Source organism: Monodon monoceros, unplaced genomic scaffold (assembly GCF_005190385.1).
Source record: "Monodon monoceros isolate NGI ecotype Baffin Bay Population unplaced genomic scaffold, NGI_Narwhal_1 Super_Scaffold_10, whole genome shotgun sequence".
NCBI classification, from domain to species: Eukaryota; Metazoa; Chordata; class Mammalia; order Artiodactyla; family Monodontidae; genus Monodon; species Monodon monoceros.
This window is the reverse complement of record NW_021703766.1, coordinates 18,212,389-18,227,985: the sequence shown is the minus strand read 5'-3', so window position 1 is coordinate 18,227,985 and position 15,597 is coordinate 18,212,389. Positions and strand designations below refer to the sequence as shown.

The window sequence follows — 15,597 nt, the reverse complement described above, 5'->3', positions numbered from 1 at the left end:
GACTCCTGGGAGGGAATCAATTGGCTTACCAGATTCCTTTCTCCAGAAGATGAAGTAGGAGTTGGGGATCTGAATTCCCAATGCCTAGGGCACAGAAATTGAGGAAGAGAGAAGGTCCTGCTGAGTGCAGGGTCAGGAAGGTGCTTGTCTTCCTCCAACAGATTCTGGGTCCTTCATAGATAGGTTGGTGTGGGATCCAACTTCCTTGAGGTTTCTGGACTGGCCCAATGCTGATCCAAAAGAAGTAGTGTGCATGTATGTACGTGTGCATACCATCTCCCTACAGGATGCCTTCCAATGCCAGATCTGTGGATAAGAGGAGACTTATAGCTTTGTTTTGGTGTCAAGATTACTGGGTCCTGTTTTGGGGGAATCTCTTTGCAGCCCCAGGTGGTAGTGAGAGGCAGGCTGAGGAGGAAAGCAAATAAGCCAATGGCAGATGAGTCCCACATTAGGGTGCCCTTTGAATGTTCTTTCTTCATCTGGTCTTATTATGTTATCCTTCTCTTTTAGGCACTTTAGAAGAAGAAAGGTGTTGAATGAGCAAGCAGCAACGTGGGAGTGAGGTGGGTGTTAATGGACAAAGCAACACAAGAGTGTGTGTTTTCATGGATGTTCTCTCCTTGGTCTAGCCTCTGCAATAGCGATATGCCCTTGTCTTAGCATCTTCCTGGCCCTTCCCACCACCTGTTCATGTTCTTTGCTGGCCTGAGAGTAGCTACAGACCTCTCCACATGTGGCTGGACACTGCAGAAGTCCCTGTTTATGTTTGGGTGGAGGTGAGTGAGTATGGAAACTGAGAGGCCTATCAGGCTGGCTAGTGCTGTGAACCTAGTGCTGGGACTCTGGCAAGTTTGTAGGTTTTAAGTTGGTAAGAACAGAGCAAAACCTACACCTCAGGGAGAATCCATGCTATGGATAAACCTAATGCCAGCCTACCCTGGGCATCAAGACTCTTGTTAGAAGTCACCCTCATGTCGTGTCTGAGCCCTGTTGGTGTCTTTCCTGGGAGCAGTGGAGGTCAGCCTGCCTCCATTTCTCTGTATCCTGTGGTGGGAACTCAGACAGGCTCATTGTATTTAGGTCTGTGTATGAGTCATGCTGTCCCTACACAAGAGGTAGGCAGGGAAATCTGCCTGCCTTGCAGGTCTGAACTAGAGCCTTATCAGCCACTACCCTAGACTGACATACTTATATTCTTTGCCAGGCCATAGTAAACACAGGTGTGAAGGAACAATTTGCCATGGAAGCCAGGGAGCTGGAGAGCCCCACACCCACGTACCATCTCATTCCTGAGGCCAGCCGGCCCAGGGAGGAAGAAGATGTCAGCATGCTGCCTCAGCGGTCCACAGAAACTATGCAGTTAAAGAAGGAGATCTCTCTGCTGAATGGGGTCAGCCTGGTGGTGGGCAACATGATCGGCTCAGGAATCTTTGTCTCACCCAAGGGCGTGCTGGTCTACACTGCCTCCTACGGGTTGTCGCTGATCATATGGGCCATTGGTGGGCTTTTCTCCGTTGTGGGTGCCCTTTGCTATGCAGAACTGGGGACCACCATCACCAAGTCGGGGGCCAGCTACGCTTATATTCTAGAGGCCTTTGGGGGCTTCATTGCCTTTATCCGCCTCTGGGCCTCCCTGCTAATTGTTGAGCCCACCAGTCAGGCCATAATCGCTATCACCTTTGCCAACTACATCATCCAGCCCTCCTTTCCCACCTGCGAGCCCCCGTACCTGGCCTGCCGTCTCCTCGCTGCAGCCTGCATGTGTAAGTCTGAGGGCTTAGTGGGGGAGTATGCGTGGGGCTGTGGGTTATTTTTATAACGCTAATGGTAATTTATATTTGAACAGCATAATTTGCTTTTCTTTTTCTGTGGGGGAGAGAGGCATCTTACCTTTTTGAAGAAGCAATTTCACCAAAGTCATTTGTTCCTGAGATAAGTAAGGGTAAAGGATGGGGATGGGGAGAGTCTGAATCTGTTTGTGGCTTTTGGTGCCTCACTTTCCTTCTTCGGTGTCCCTGAGTTCTGTTCCCCAGTCTATGTGACGGGTTGGTGCATGTCTTATATTTGTCTTAATTTGATTGGTGTCAACATCACTAGTTGTAACTTATCCCAGGTAAAACCCTCAGTGCTGAGGCGTTTATTCTGCTGCTCAAAAAAAAAAAAGTTATTTTGCTTCCCACCTTTTAATCTTAGACCAGTTTAAAGCCATCAGTGAGGAAATGGGCTTCTCTAGACTGTGGGGGTCCCAAGGCTTTATGTCCTGCAGGCTCACAGTAGGACCACTCCTTCCCGCCACTGCCACTCTTCACAGGCCGATCTAAGCAGCAGGCACCACACCAAAATGGCTGTTTCCCACTGGTGTTTCAGATTTCTTTATGCTGACTTTGTAAACAGGCTCTGCCTGCGGCCAGTGAGGAAGGTGGCTTCTACCCTGTATTTGGTTTCTGAGGGCAGAACCTGAGATCCCAGTGGATCTCTCTTTATTTTCCTTTTTTTCTTATGAGGTTGTAAGGAGGAATTCTGTGTGAAAACACTGGAAGGGAGAGAAGATTATTGTGAACTTAGTCTAGTAAAGCTAGTGTTTTAGCTGAGAAGTGGCCCAGAATTCCCTGTGTTCCTTAGCACTGTGCTGCCAGAGGCACTTAATTATACTCTGTTCTTTCCATATCTTTGCTTGCAAAGCGTTGGCAGTATGTGTAGTTTATCCACAGTGTTAAAAATAGACTGACAGTACCTTGGACTTAGCCGTAAAGGATTGTACAGTATGCTGTGACTCCTGACTTTAAGGAATTTATTAAAGACAGATGTTAAAAGGGAACTCTTCCACAGATACCCCTGGGAGGAGAGAAAGTGGGAACTCAGTGGTATATCTGATAGGGTTTCACCAGGGGGACTCTAGCCTGACTGAGCTCTCTAAAAAAGGGAATAATTTTCTGATTATAAAACATGTTTGTTCAGGAGAAATTTAAATTAGCCTAAAATCACCTATAATCTACCACTAAGACATGAGTACTTTTATTTTTTAAAATATTTATTTATTTATTTTGGCCGCGTCATGCAGTGACTGAACCCGCGTCCCCTGCATTGGGAGCGCAGAGTCTTAATCGCTGGACTGTCAGGGAAGTCCCCAGACAGGAGTACTTTTTTTTTTAATAAATTTATTTTATTTATTTTTATTTTTGGCTGCGTTGGGTCTTCGTTGTGGTGCGTGGGCTTCTCATTGCAGTGACTTCTCTTATTGCGGAGCACGGCGCGCGGGCTTCGGTAGTTGTGGCGCACAGGCTTAGTTGCTCCGCGGCATGTGCGATCTGCTAGGGCCAGGGCTCGAACCCGTGTCCCCTGCATTGGCAGGTGGATTCTTAACCACTGTGCCACCAGTGAAACTCAGGAGTACTTTTTTAAAAAAATAAATTTATTTATTTATTTGTTTTTGGCTGCGTTGGGTCTTTGTTGTTATGTGTGGGCTTTTCTCTAGGCTTTTGTCTAGTTGCGGAGATGGAGTGGGGGTGGGGGGCTACTCCTCGTTGTGGTGCGCAGTCTTCTCATTGCAGTGGCTTCTCTTTGTTGCGAGCCCGGGTTGTAGGCACACAGGCTTCGGTAGTTGTGGCTCGCAGGCTGTAGAGCACAGGCTCAGTAGCACGGGCTTAGTTGCTCGCAGCGTGTGGGATCTTCCCGGACCAGGGCTCGAACCTGTGTCCCCTGCATTGGCAGGCGTGTTCTTAACCCTTGTGCCACCAGGAAGCCTGACATATGGGTACTTTTAATAGTTCAGTTACGTCTTCATTTCTTTCTGTTATAGAATTGGAATCATACTTTGCATATAACTTGATATTCTGCTTTTTAAACTTAGTATATCATGGATTTCCCCCCTTTTTGTGAAATGTTCTTCAAAAGAAACATTTTTTAAAAATAAATTTATTTATTTTATTTATTTATTTTTGGCTGTGTTGGGTCTTCATTGTGGCACTTCATTGTGGCATTGTGGCATTCTTAACCACTGCTCCACCAGGGAAGTCCCAAAAGAAACATTTTTTAAAGTTTTATATATATATATATATATATATATATATATATATATATATATCTTCTTTTTTATTAAAAGGTGATGCATAGACCCTACAGAGAATTAGAAAAATGCAAAAAAAGAAAAAAGAAAGTTAAAATCACCCATGATTTTACCTCCCAGAGAACTATTGTTACTATTTGTGTGAAATACCTTCTGCTATTTTTTTTCCTGCTTATCCATCATTTTAAAAAAGTACCCTTGATATAATGCTCTTTGTGGTTTGTATACTGCATTTTAAAAATTTTAATATTTAATCCCTTTCACCAAATATTCTTAGAAAACATGGTTTGGGACACACAAGTAGTTTCCAGGCAGTGTAATATAGTGGTTAAGATCATAGCCTCCCTTGGGAGTTCCCTGGTGGCCTAGTGGTTAGGATTCCAAAAGAAAGGACTTCCCTGGTGGTCCAGTGGTTAAGACTCTGAGCTTCCACTGCAGGGGGTGTGGGTTCAATCCCTGGTTGGGGAACTAGGATCCCGTATGCCTCTCGGCATGGCCAGTGGGTGGGGGGAGGGGGAAGATCATAGGCTCCCATGCCAGACTGGGTTTGATTCCAGCTTTACCATTGAGTAGCTATTGACCTTGGAGGAGATAGTTAACTGGTGCCTTAATTTTCTCATTTTGTAAAATGGGAATAGTGATTGTACTGTGAACTGAAGAAAACATGCACAACCTAAAAGTTGAGAATTATGTTTTATTCAGCAGACAAAACTGAGGACTTAAGCCTGGGGCACAGCATCTCAGATAGCTCTGAGACACTGCTGCAAAGAGGTAAGGGAGGGGCCGGGATATATAGGAGTTTTTGCAACAAAGACCAGGTAGTTGGAACATTAAAAGATTACTGTTTTTTGTTTGTTTTTGTTTTTTCGCTGCCAAAAAAATGGGATCGAACCCATGCCCCCTGCAGTGGAAGCTTGGAGTCTTACCCACTGGACCGCCAGGGAAGTCCCAAAAGATTACTGTTAATTAAAGAAAACCAGATATCTCATTAAGGAATTTAGCTCTTTTCTACGTATGGAAAAATGCAAAAGTCAGGGCTCATTGAAATCATTCCTTTGATATGTAGCTCAGCTATCTGGGGGCAGTGTCCTGTGGTTTCTCAACCTAAGTCTCTTCAGGGTGCACTGTCGGGGGTGACTACAGTTAGTGGGTGGCTGACTGCTAGGTGGCAGGCATCCGTTTCTATCCTGAGTTCCCTTAGGGCTCTCCGTGGAGCAGCTGTTTTGTGATGGCTTGATGGCTGCAACATTCTTTGTTTACTGATACGGCAGGCAACATTTTTCTTTCATTTCATTGATAGTACCTATCTGAAAAGATTGTTGTGAGGAATAAGTGAATCAATACAAATAAAGTACAATACCTCTCTCTGCCTGGCATACAGTAAATGCCCTATAATATCATTATTGAAAATAATGCTGCTGTGTAGAAATCATTTTCAGAGTTTCTTCATATTTTATTAGGATAAAATTATAAAAGAGAAATCCCTGTGTCTAAAGAATTAAACTGTTTTAAGTTTCTTCGTGTTTTACCCAGTTGCTTTCTAGAAGATTTCGTGAATTTGTACTCTTTTCTGAACACCTGTGAGTGCCTGTGCATTGGTCCCTTGATGGCCTTAGGATGAATTCCAAGAGTAACCAAATCAAGGGGCACCTCTGTACATAATTTTTCACATAAAGAAGATATTTGTTTGTTAAATCTTTTTTCTTTTATGATTTTTCCCATTGTTTTTTCTTAGGAAGCCCATCCCCACACTAGGAACTGATCTTTTGATTGGAGGAGAGACCTCACCTCTTAGAAATGCAGAGTTATGGTATCATATAACTTCTTTCATTCAAATGTACTTTTACACAGATTACTCAGTGTTTGCATTACCAAAAACCCCTATTCCAGAAACCAAGGTATTTCCATAAAGCGGGCCTGAGGGCGGGAAACTTGTCAGAGGTGGTGCCAAGTCATTAAAACCTTGTCCCATCCTAACAGATTAGGGTTTAGGGCTCAGTTTACTCCTCTTCTTGGAAATTAGGGTGTATAATCAGGCTGATGTATCATCCAGCTAAGCTGGGGTGTCCTGGAGGGAGCCTCCTTGGACAGAGGTGGCACTGAGAGCAGCCTGGTCTCAAGAGACCTAAATTGGAAGAAACCAACTATGTCATAATTAGGGGAAAAAACAAAGATCTGCACTGAATGCTGGGTGAGGCTTGGGTAGGAGAATTATGTTAGTCTTGAAACTGAGACATGAGAGGGGTCCAGGTTAGTTGGGAGACTGCTTAAAGAAGTTATATCCATGCTAAGCTAGACAATTAAAGTTCCATCCTAGAAGAAAGGGCCTAGGCAGTCTCCATATACCTAACTCTAGGGCAGAGCTGCAAGCTGTTGGCCCATGGGCCACCCTTGGCCCACAGATATATTGGGCCTGCACAGAGTTCTAAATAATTTTGAATTACTTGCCAACATTTAAAAATCAGGACTTGCCCTTTCTCTTGAAAAATCAAAAGTTCTGGCAAACTTGGACCCATATTCCAGCCTCACACAATCAGCGGCATTTGAGTAGTGGTTACTCCTTTAAATGGAGCATATATTCTCCCATTGACTGCAGTCCCCCACTCCCTCTTGTTTTATGTCCAGACATTCTTGCCTTTGCTCATTTATATTACCTTCTCGGGCCCTGAAGGCATTGCTATTTCAGATCCTGGCTTCCAGCAGCCCTCCACTCCAGTCCCAGGTTATACATGGCAGGGAGATACATCCAAGCAGCTTTTTTTTTTTTTGGATTTCAGGTTGTCTTAGGTACTCATTATGTCAGAACAGTGGTTCTCAACTGGAGATGAGTTACCCCCCCAGGAGACATTTGGCAAGGTTTGGAGACATTTTTGGTTGTTGTAACTGCTGGGAAGGGGTGTTGCTGGCATCCAGTGGGTACAGGTCAGGAGTGCTGCTGAACATCCTATAATGCACAAGACAGCCCCGCATGACAGACTTATCTGGCCCAAAATGTCAATTGTGCTGAGATTGAGAAACTGTCATTCTGCTGTTATGTATTCTGGGATCTTGGACTCTTCTGTGGTGGGTGGGGCCTCAGGCTGCCCGCTGAACTCCGTATGCTTAGGGGCTCTTATTCACTTATGGGACTGTAGGGGAAAATGGCACTTCTTGAGGTCCATAGGTCCTTTCTCTGACCAGGTGACCAGCAGTATTCTCAGTAGCCCAGGTGCCCAGCATTGTAGGAGTACTTGATTTGTCTGCAGAAGTGTGTGTTTCTGGCTTAGGTCTTGGTGCATTTATCGTTGTGGGATTCTGTCTGTTATGTAACCTCAAATACATCATTGGAGAGTATTTGCCATGAACTGACATGGAAGTCAGTTCAGCACTGACACAGTGGCATCAGCAGAGGTGTGCTCACAGCTGAGACTCCATTGTCCCTGAGGGTTTGTTTGGTAAGGCTGACAGGGAAGGGAAGAGGAGGGGAAGCAAGAAGGAAAGGGAGACTGTCAAGGGTGAGACTGCAGTGAGGAAACACTGTGTGATGTATGAATGGCTTCCTATTGCCTCTTGCTGTCTTGGACTCATGCCTGGGCAGGGTTCTGAGTAGGAAGGATACTCTCTATTTTGGTCAGTTGTTGCTATGGATAGACAGCTTTTATGTTCTGACAGTGGCAGGCCTGAGGAGGACTGGCCTTGACCACAGTTGCTCAAAAACCCTGGATTCTAACCCTATGTATAGGTTGAATGTTTTGATAATAAGATTAAATATGTATACTTGTGGAATGGAAAACAAGGAGGCTTTTTAAAAAGACATGTACATTATATATTCATACACATGCCAAGAGGTAGCTTCTGATTCCAGGATCTCCACTTGGAAGGGTTTACCTCTCCTAGACTGTTGTAGAACATTTCTCTCCTAAGAGAATTGTAGATGTTTTTTTCCCCTTCTTTTTCTTTTCCCACGTTGTCGTCGTTGTTAAGGATTGCACTCCTCTGTCCTTGAAGGCCTGTTTGTGGGAGGAATTGGAAGGTTCCTTTTCCTCCCAGTGCTTGTAGGAGAAGGGAGCTGCGACAGTCAGCATAACTGGAACTACAGCTTCAGATGCCAGGCCATCTCCTCATCAGAAGGAGAGTATGAGTGTTGCAGTTTTGTCTGTGGGCACATGTATTACTCAGGATTAGTCTGGGTGTCAAACAACTGAAAACCAAAAGGAGCATGGCTCAAGCATGTTGAAATTTATTTCTCACATGTTAGAAGTAGGCAGCGTGGGGCTAGTAGGATGACTTCATAATTCTTCAGGTTCCTTCCTTCTGTTTTACTGCTCTGCCATACTCAGCATGTGACTTCTGGCTGGTGGTCCAGGATGGCTACTCAAGCTCCAGTCAAGTCTGCCTTGTAGCTGACAGGAAGGACAAAGAAAGACACCTCTCACCCTTCAAAGATACTCCTCTAAGGTCTTACTTATGCGACACTTTGCTTATATCCCTGGGTTAAGAACTTAGTTACTTGGCCATACCTGCCTGCAAAAGAGGCTGGGAAATGTCATCATTATTTTGGGCAGCCAGACTCCAGCTAAAATTTCTATTACTAAGGAAAGATGGAAGAACAGATATTAGAAGATATGTAGCCATCTTTGCCACAGAGAGACTTTGGGGATTTATTTCTGCTTAGGGATTGGATCTGGATCTGCTGTTTGAGTATTTCTCAGCAAAGAGCCCCTAGAGAGCCTGGAAGACCCTCACATGGGTCCCACACTCATTGGTGCAGGCATGCAGCAAGGAAATGAGATTGGAGGAAGAGGGAAGGCGTGGATGTTTTAATTGTGGTAGTTGAGTCTGAGCGCCTGGCCTCCAGGCTCAGCCTGGCTGTCTTGTATTTGAGCTCTGGTGTAGTCCTTGCTGCTAGATGGGAATGGGAGTTCTGGGAGGCGGGTGGGGGGTGGGGTGGGGAGGTGGGGGATCAAATGGTGAAATTTTGATTCTTAATTAGAATCAGGAAAACATTCGAGGGAGTTGGCTTCTGCTTGATAGACTGTTCTCGGAGCTCTCTGTTCTCTGGCAGGGCTGAGAGTCCAGTGAAGCAAGCAGGGCTCCTGGGGCCAGCATTTAAGGATGCACTCACCCTCAGGTTTGCCAGGTTGTCCCCCGACAGTGAGTGCCTACTTAAATTTTGTGCCCTGGGCTCCTTACTCACCTTACTCTACTCCTGGTCCTGCTCCCTGGCTACATAGTGTTGTTGTTTTATAAATTTATTTTATTTATTTATTCATTTTTGGCTGCATTGGGTCTTTGTTGCTGCGCGTGGGCTTTTCTCTAGTTGCGGCCAGCGGGGGCTACTCTTCGTTGTGGTGCACGGGCTTCTCATTGCAGTGGCTTCTCTTGCTGCAGAGCACGGGCCTTAGGCGCGTGGACTTCAGTAGTTGTGGCTCGTGGGCTCTAGAGCGCAGGCTCAGTAGTTGTGGTCCACGGGCTTAGTTGCTCGGCGGCATGTGGGATCTTCCTGGACCAGGGCTTGAACCCGTGTCCCCTGCATTGGCAGGCAGATTCTTAACCACTGCACCACCAGGGAAGTCCTACAGAGTGTTTTAAATTAAGTACTTTTATTGAGAAAGAAGTGTATGTGCATCGTAAGTCAGTCAAACTATATAAAATGGGATACAGTGGAAAAGTCTCCTCCCTCTCAGAGCTTTAGTCTTCCTCCCTGAGGCAGCTGCTGTGACCAGGCTTTTGTGTATCCTTCCATCTGGTCTTTGAGAAGGGGCTCTGCAGGGGCATCCATTGAGGTGCTGCCTTCACTCATTGAATTCCCACTGTGTGCAGAGAGGCCCAAGCCATAGGGGCAGTTTGTACCCGGATGGAAGGAAGGAAAAGGAGCAGAACCCAGAGGAGGGAGTGCCTGTCAGTGGGCTGAGGAGTGTGTCAGCTTCTCTCCCCATTTTGCAGCCACATTTCAGTGCTACAAACCAGAAGCACAGCAAGCACAGCCAGGACATTGTGAGACAGCCTCTTTCTCCGTGTGTATGTCCATCTTTCTGTTTCTATTGCTCTTGTCTCCATCTCTTTGTCTCTGCCTCCTTGTCTTTGTCTCTTGTCTGTCTTGCCTCTGCCTCTGTCTTCTGTATGTTTCTGTGTCTTTCCTCGTCAACCTTTTTTTTTTCAACATCTTTATTGGAGTATAATTGCTGTACAATCGTGTGTTAGTTTCTGCTGTATAACAAAGTGAATCAGCTATACATATACATATATCCCCATATCCCCTCCGTCTTGCGTCTCCCTCCCACCCTCCCTATCCCACCCCTCTAGGTGGTCACAAAGCACCGAGCTGATCTCCCTGTGCTATGCGGCTGCTTCCCAGGAGCTATCTGTTTTACATTTGGTAGTGTATATATGCCCATGCAACTCTCTCACTTCGTCCCAGCTTACCCTTCCCCCTCCCCGGGTCCTCAAGTCCATTCTCTACATCTTTGTCTTTATTCCTGTCCTGCCCCTAGGTTCTTCAGAACCTTTTTCTTTTAAGGTTCCATATATATGTGTTAGCATACAGTATTTGTTTTTCTCCTTCATCAATCTTTTTCTCACAAGCTGCACAGCTTCTTACAAGCTGCTCTCACTTCTGCTCGTTTTTGTAGTCCTGCTTCCTTCCTCTGCTTTCTTGTGGCTTTTCTTCCTCTATTACAGGGGCTCGTAGGTGATTTTGACTTGCTGTGGCCCCTGACTTCGCTGCTGTTAGATAGGTTCAGTCTCTTGGTATCCTGACTCCATATTCTTGGGAGAGATAATCAAATAGGCTCAGCTTGGGTCCGTTGTTGGACTCTATCAGCCGTGATAGGGAAGGGGGAGTAATTCCCAAGAAGGGGCCTAGCAGGTACTTCAAAATATGCTTACTGTATTGCACAGAGGCCTGTGGATTACTGGTGGCTATTTATTAGGTAATCCTCATGTTAGCTGATCTAGGCTTAGCTTCACACAGTGAACTCTGATTAGCAGGCAGGTCCCTGGGAAGACCTGCCAGCAGTGTGCATTCCTTTGGTCTTATCCCTTCCCCCTTGGCCATTATTTACTCCCCACCGCCTCATTTCTCCCCCACCCCCCTGCCCCCATGCACCCTATATGACTGACTAGTAAGCACCCGTGTCATTTGCCAAAGTACTGAATGAAAGCTCTTAAAGTGCCATGGAGGCTGTTCAGCCACTCATGTTTATATCCACAGGCTGGCCCTAGGCTCTCCTCTCCATTTGAGTGGAGGAATGTCCAACTTGCTGAAAACTGCCTTGCTCCAGGGGATTGGCAGTTAAGCAAAAGTCATCACCATCTTGATTCCAACCAGGGTTGATCAGTTCCCATCTTTGCTTGGCAGTAAGCTTAAGAAAACAGTATGCTTTTGTTTCCCCCTAAGAATTTGTGGTCTCCTTGGGGAAGTACCACCCAGATGCCTGAGGGAGAGAGAGGAACCCTCTTGAGACATATGTCCATATTACCACAGCACAAGGTACTAAGCTGTGTGTGAAGTGAGAATGTTGTAGTGTTCAGGGAGAGAGAGCTCAGGGAGGAGCTAGCTGATATATTTTAGCAAGGTTTTACAGAGGAAGTGGGGACTGAGCTAGACCTTGAAAGTGGGAGCTGCTATTGCCTATGGCAGGAGGAGGAGGGGAGGACATTTCTCTCATGTGTATATCCGGCATCAGTGAGGAGAGAGTCTGGCCGAAGGAGAGAGTGCAACATGGGTAGAAGTAGGTAGACGTGGACTGGAGGATGAGCCCCCAAATTTTGTAATAACATTTGAGGTTCTCGTAAAAGTTCTATTTTTGGAGGCTAGAGGTGTCACTGTGGAGCCCCTTGGATACTGATACTCTCCATGGATCAGAGCAGTTCCTATTTAGCAGGGGTAAGGTGGTGGGACCTCAAACACAGGACCCAGGTATCACTGAGGTACGTGAGGAGCTGGAACGGAAAGCCAGCAGTGCTGACGCAAACCCACTTTTCCATGGGCCTATCCGAGAACTGGGAGGTTTGGATAGGAATGGGGGTGGGGGAGATCAGGGGGGTCTATGTAAGCTTGGGAATGGTAGTTAGCCTCTGTCAACCTCAGTTTCCTCATCTGTAAAATGAGAATAGGAATGTCTGTTTCGTGGTTGTGAGAATTAATTGAGAGGATGTATGTGAAATTGTCAGGCACATGACAGCCTTTTAAAAAAATAATTACATGCAAAACATTGTCTCCCTAACTGCTAGGTGACCTGCCACCTGCATTTAAATTGACCTTATTTGTTGTTGGGCCTCTCTTGTCCCCATTCTCTAATGTGGCCATGGAGAGGTCTTGTGCCCCAGGTGGTTTGAAACTTTGGGAATCTGAGTGGGGAAGAATGGATGAAGTTCACCATTCCTGGGCCTGGGGGGAATTTCCAAAAATGGTTCGGGCTGTCAGAATGCATGAATATGTGGTAGTGCATGCCTTTGTATCATTACTTGTCAACATTGATGGGATGTTTTCCTCTCGGCTGGGGCAGATGGGGGATGTCCCCCATTTGCCTGTTCTCCTGGTTCTGACCGGTCCATCGGCCCCTTTGCCTTAGGCAGACAGGATAGAAATGATGCGCTTTGTAAAGAGAGGTTGGGCGTCGGTGCCCTCAGCTCAAGCCTGCCACTGACTTTATGGTTTTCTTCCTAGGTCTGCTGACGTTTGTGAACTGTGCCTACGTCAAGTGGGGCACACGTGTGCAGGACACATTCACTTACGCCAAGGTCCTGGCACTCATTGCCATCATTGTCATGGGCCTTGTTAAACTGTGCCAGGGTAAGAAGGGCCCCAGGTCAGAAGGAGGGTGGGTGACTCTGGGAGTTCCCCTGGATTCCCTGAGGAGGATGTGGGGACTCCGTTAGCTTTACTGCTCAGCTCTTTCTGTATATGTGCTAGACTGTGTCAGTGAGAACAGGAAATCTGTTCTTGGGCTTCTTGGGCCAGGCTGGTTTGGTCTAGTGGACATGAGTTAGCCCCTCCCTCGGGGCTGCTTTCCCTCTGTGGTGGTGGGGAGCATTGCAAGAAGCCAGCCGAAGGCCTAGGAGCTTTTGAAACTTGGGTTGTAATTGGGTCATAAAAGTAATCAGTGGAGATAAAGTGAGCCCTGCTCTGGCTCCTGCTTTTGGTCTGTGACCGCCAGTCAGTGGGGAGGAGGGCTTGGCCCTCCTTGAGAGGGGTGGGAAGTGTGTGGGTGGCAGGGAGATGGGGTCTGGAAATGAGTGGTTATTTTGCAGTCTTTACTTTTCATCTGGACTTGCTCTTATTTAGCATTTCCTCCCAAAGTCAGCTCTCAGCAAAATATTAAAATATTGTGAAGTTGGCACTGACTTTCCTGCCTGTTGGCCTTAGAGAGCTTTTCATTCCCAGATCAGAGTAGGCTGACAGGGAGGGTAACAGGCCTCCCAATATTCCCTGCCCCTTAGAGAAGTCCTGAGGTGCCCTTGGCCAAGGATGTCTCAATCATTAGACAACACAGTTCTCTGGGTCATCTGTCTCTAAACTTGGCTGTGTTTACAATCCCCTGAGGAGCTGAGACTCCAACCTCAGACCTATTGGATCAAACTCTGGTTGACTTGGAGTTCAAAAAAATGTGTTTTGGGGAATTCCCTGGTGGCCTAGTGGTTAGGATTCTGGCTTTCACTGCCGAGGGCCCAGGTTCAATCCCTGGTCAGGGAACTAATATCCCACAAGCCGCATGGCGCTGCCAAGAAACAAAACAAAACAAAAAAAGAAAAAGGTGTGTTTTTAAGAAGCACCCTGGGTGAATCTTAGGCAGCTGGTCCAGTACCTGTGTGCCTGTGTGCCAAGTTAGTACAGCCAGCCGTCTGGATGTTCCTAGAGTCTCTGAAACATCTTGGGGTCTAATTGGGTAGTTGAGTAATTCTCCCTCCAGGATCTGTGCCCTAGGGAACAGCTACTGTGTATGATGAGTGGCACCCCTGGGGTTCGGGAGTCTCTACTTACCCCCTCTTTGTTGCACACCCAGCCCTTTTTGCCACATTGGGGGATGTATCTAGGCTTTCTGCAGTGGGTGACAGCAGGCTTCCTTAGAAGTCTGGGTCTTATTAAAAACCTCCAATGTGTCTAGAAGGTCTGTCTCCTGGACAGCTGGGTGCTGTTCCCTTGGCTTGCAAGTCTGCAGTCTCTGGAGGCCTCCAAGGAGGATGACAGATGTCTAGGCTGCCTCTCCAAAGGTGGAGGTGGCCCAGGCCTACCCCAGGCCCAGTGAGAAATAAGATCCCAGTTCCTTCGAAGCCTGTGATTTCCTGCCACACACAACCATAGCCACTGCGAGTAGAGCAACAGAGTTCTTTCCATGAGACTGAGAGACCCATTTGACCAAGTTGTGGAACTGTCTGGGCCATGAGAGGTAGTTCCACAGGAAGATCTAATTGTTAATGAAAAATGACTCCTTTATGTGAAACAGGGTTCTTTCTAAAAATAAGAAGAACTGTGGCTTACCGTGTGGTCTCCCGCAGGAAATGGAAATTCACTAGGGCTTTGGAAAAGGTGTTATCAGGTCAGAAGGCAGCCAGGAATGCCTTTGTTTTTCTGAGATTGTCTAGTTCTACTAAAGGAAAATGAACTATTCAGAGGGAGTGGGTGGGGTGTGGGGAGCTGGTGGTGGTGGTTCTTTTGGTATTAAATTGTTTTTGTTTTTTGTTTTCTTCTCCCTGCCCTCTTGCTTTTCCCTTCTTTTCTTGACCCGCCTCCTCTCTCCTTTTCTTGCCTCTCCCCTTCCTCTTTCTTGCTGCCCCTCCCCCTCCTTCCTCTTCTCCTTACACCTGCCATCTCTCCTGTCCTTTTCCTTCTTCCTCTTTCTCCTCTCTGTACCCCCCGCTGCCACCCCCTCCGCCTTTGCCCCCACAGGACACTCTGAGCACTTTCAGGATGCCTTTAAGGGTTCCTCCTGGGACTTGGGAGACCTCTCTCTCGCCCTCTACTCTGCCCTCTTCTCTTACTCAGGTTGGGACACCCTTAATTTTGTAACAGAAGAAATCAAAAACCCAGAAAGGTAAAGGTGGGATCTCACTCTCCCCAACTTGGCTGGAACTCCCGCTGATAGTGGGCACGCTTGCCATCTTCCCTCCCCTCCTCCCTCTGTCTCTCATCCCTTCTTCTTCCTGTTCCCCCTTCACCAGCTGTGAGGGATTAGGGGCGAGGACGGGAGTGAGTGAAGGTGGGAAACCCCTGGCTCCTTGGCCTCATATTCACACTGGAGGATCCCCAGTGTCCTTCCTGGAGGAGAGGTCCTTCAGTGGGCAGCAGCTAACCCAGCTGGGGCTGAGATGTTAAGACCTTGCACTCTGGTGCTGACACTGAAGCCTGGGGAGCCAGAAGCTTATTCTGGGCAGCCGGGTTCCCAGCCTGGCCTCCAGTCCCTAGAGGACAGTGCTCCTCCTTCAGTGGGACTCAGTGGTCCCAGTGGGGTGAGGATCAAATATTGATCATGAGCCATCTTCACAGGGAAGGGTCTCTCTCTCTCTCTCTCTCTCTCTCTCTCTCTCTCTCTCTCTCTCTCTCTCTC

The 15,597-nt window shown here is 47.0% G+C and overlaps 1 protein-coding gene across 3 annotated transcripts in view; it reads left to right on the top strand.

Annotated features, from left to right (window-relative positions):
* SLC7A6 (solute carrier family 7 member 6) overlaps positions 1-15,597 on the top strand; it is a 32,305-nt gene that overhangs the window by 8,337 nt on the left and 8,371 nt on the right. For all 3 annotated transcript variants that reach the window (XM_029201761.1, XM_029201780.1, XM_029201772.1), the window contains 4 exons: positions 514-566; positions 1,208-1,766; positions 12,720-12,845; positions 14,940-15,084. In XM_029201761.1, coding sequence (XP_029057594.1) covers positions 540-566; positions 1,208-1,766; positions 12,720-12,845; positions 14,940-15,084 — 857 coding nt within the window. In that variant the 5' untranslated portion in view covers positions 514-539. The remainder of the gene's footprint in view (positions 1-513; positions 567-1,207; positions 1,767-12,719; positions 12,846-14,939; positions 15,085-15,597) is intronic.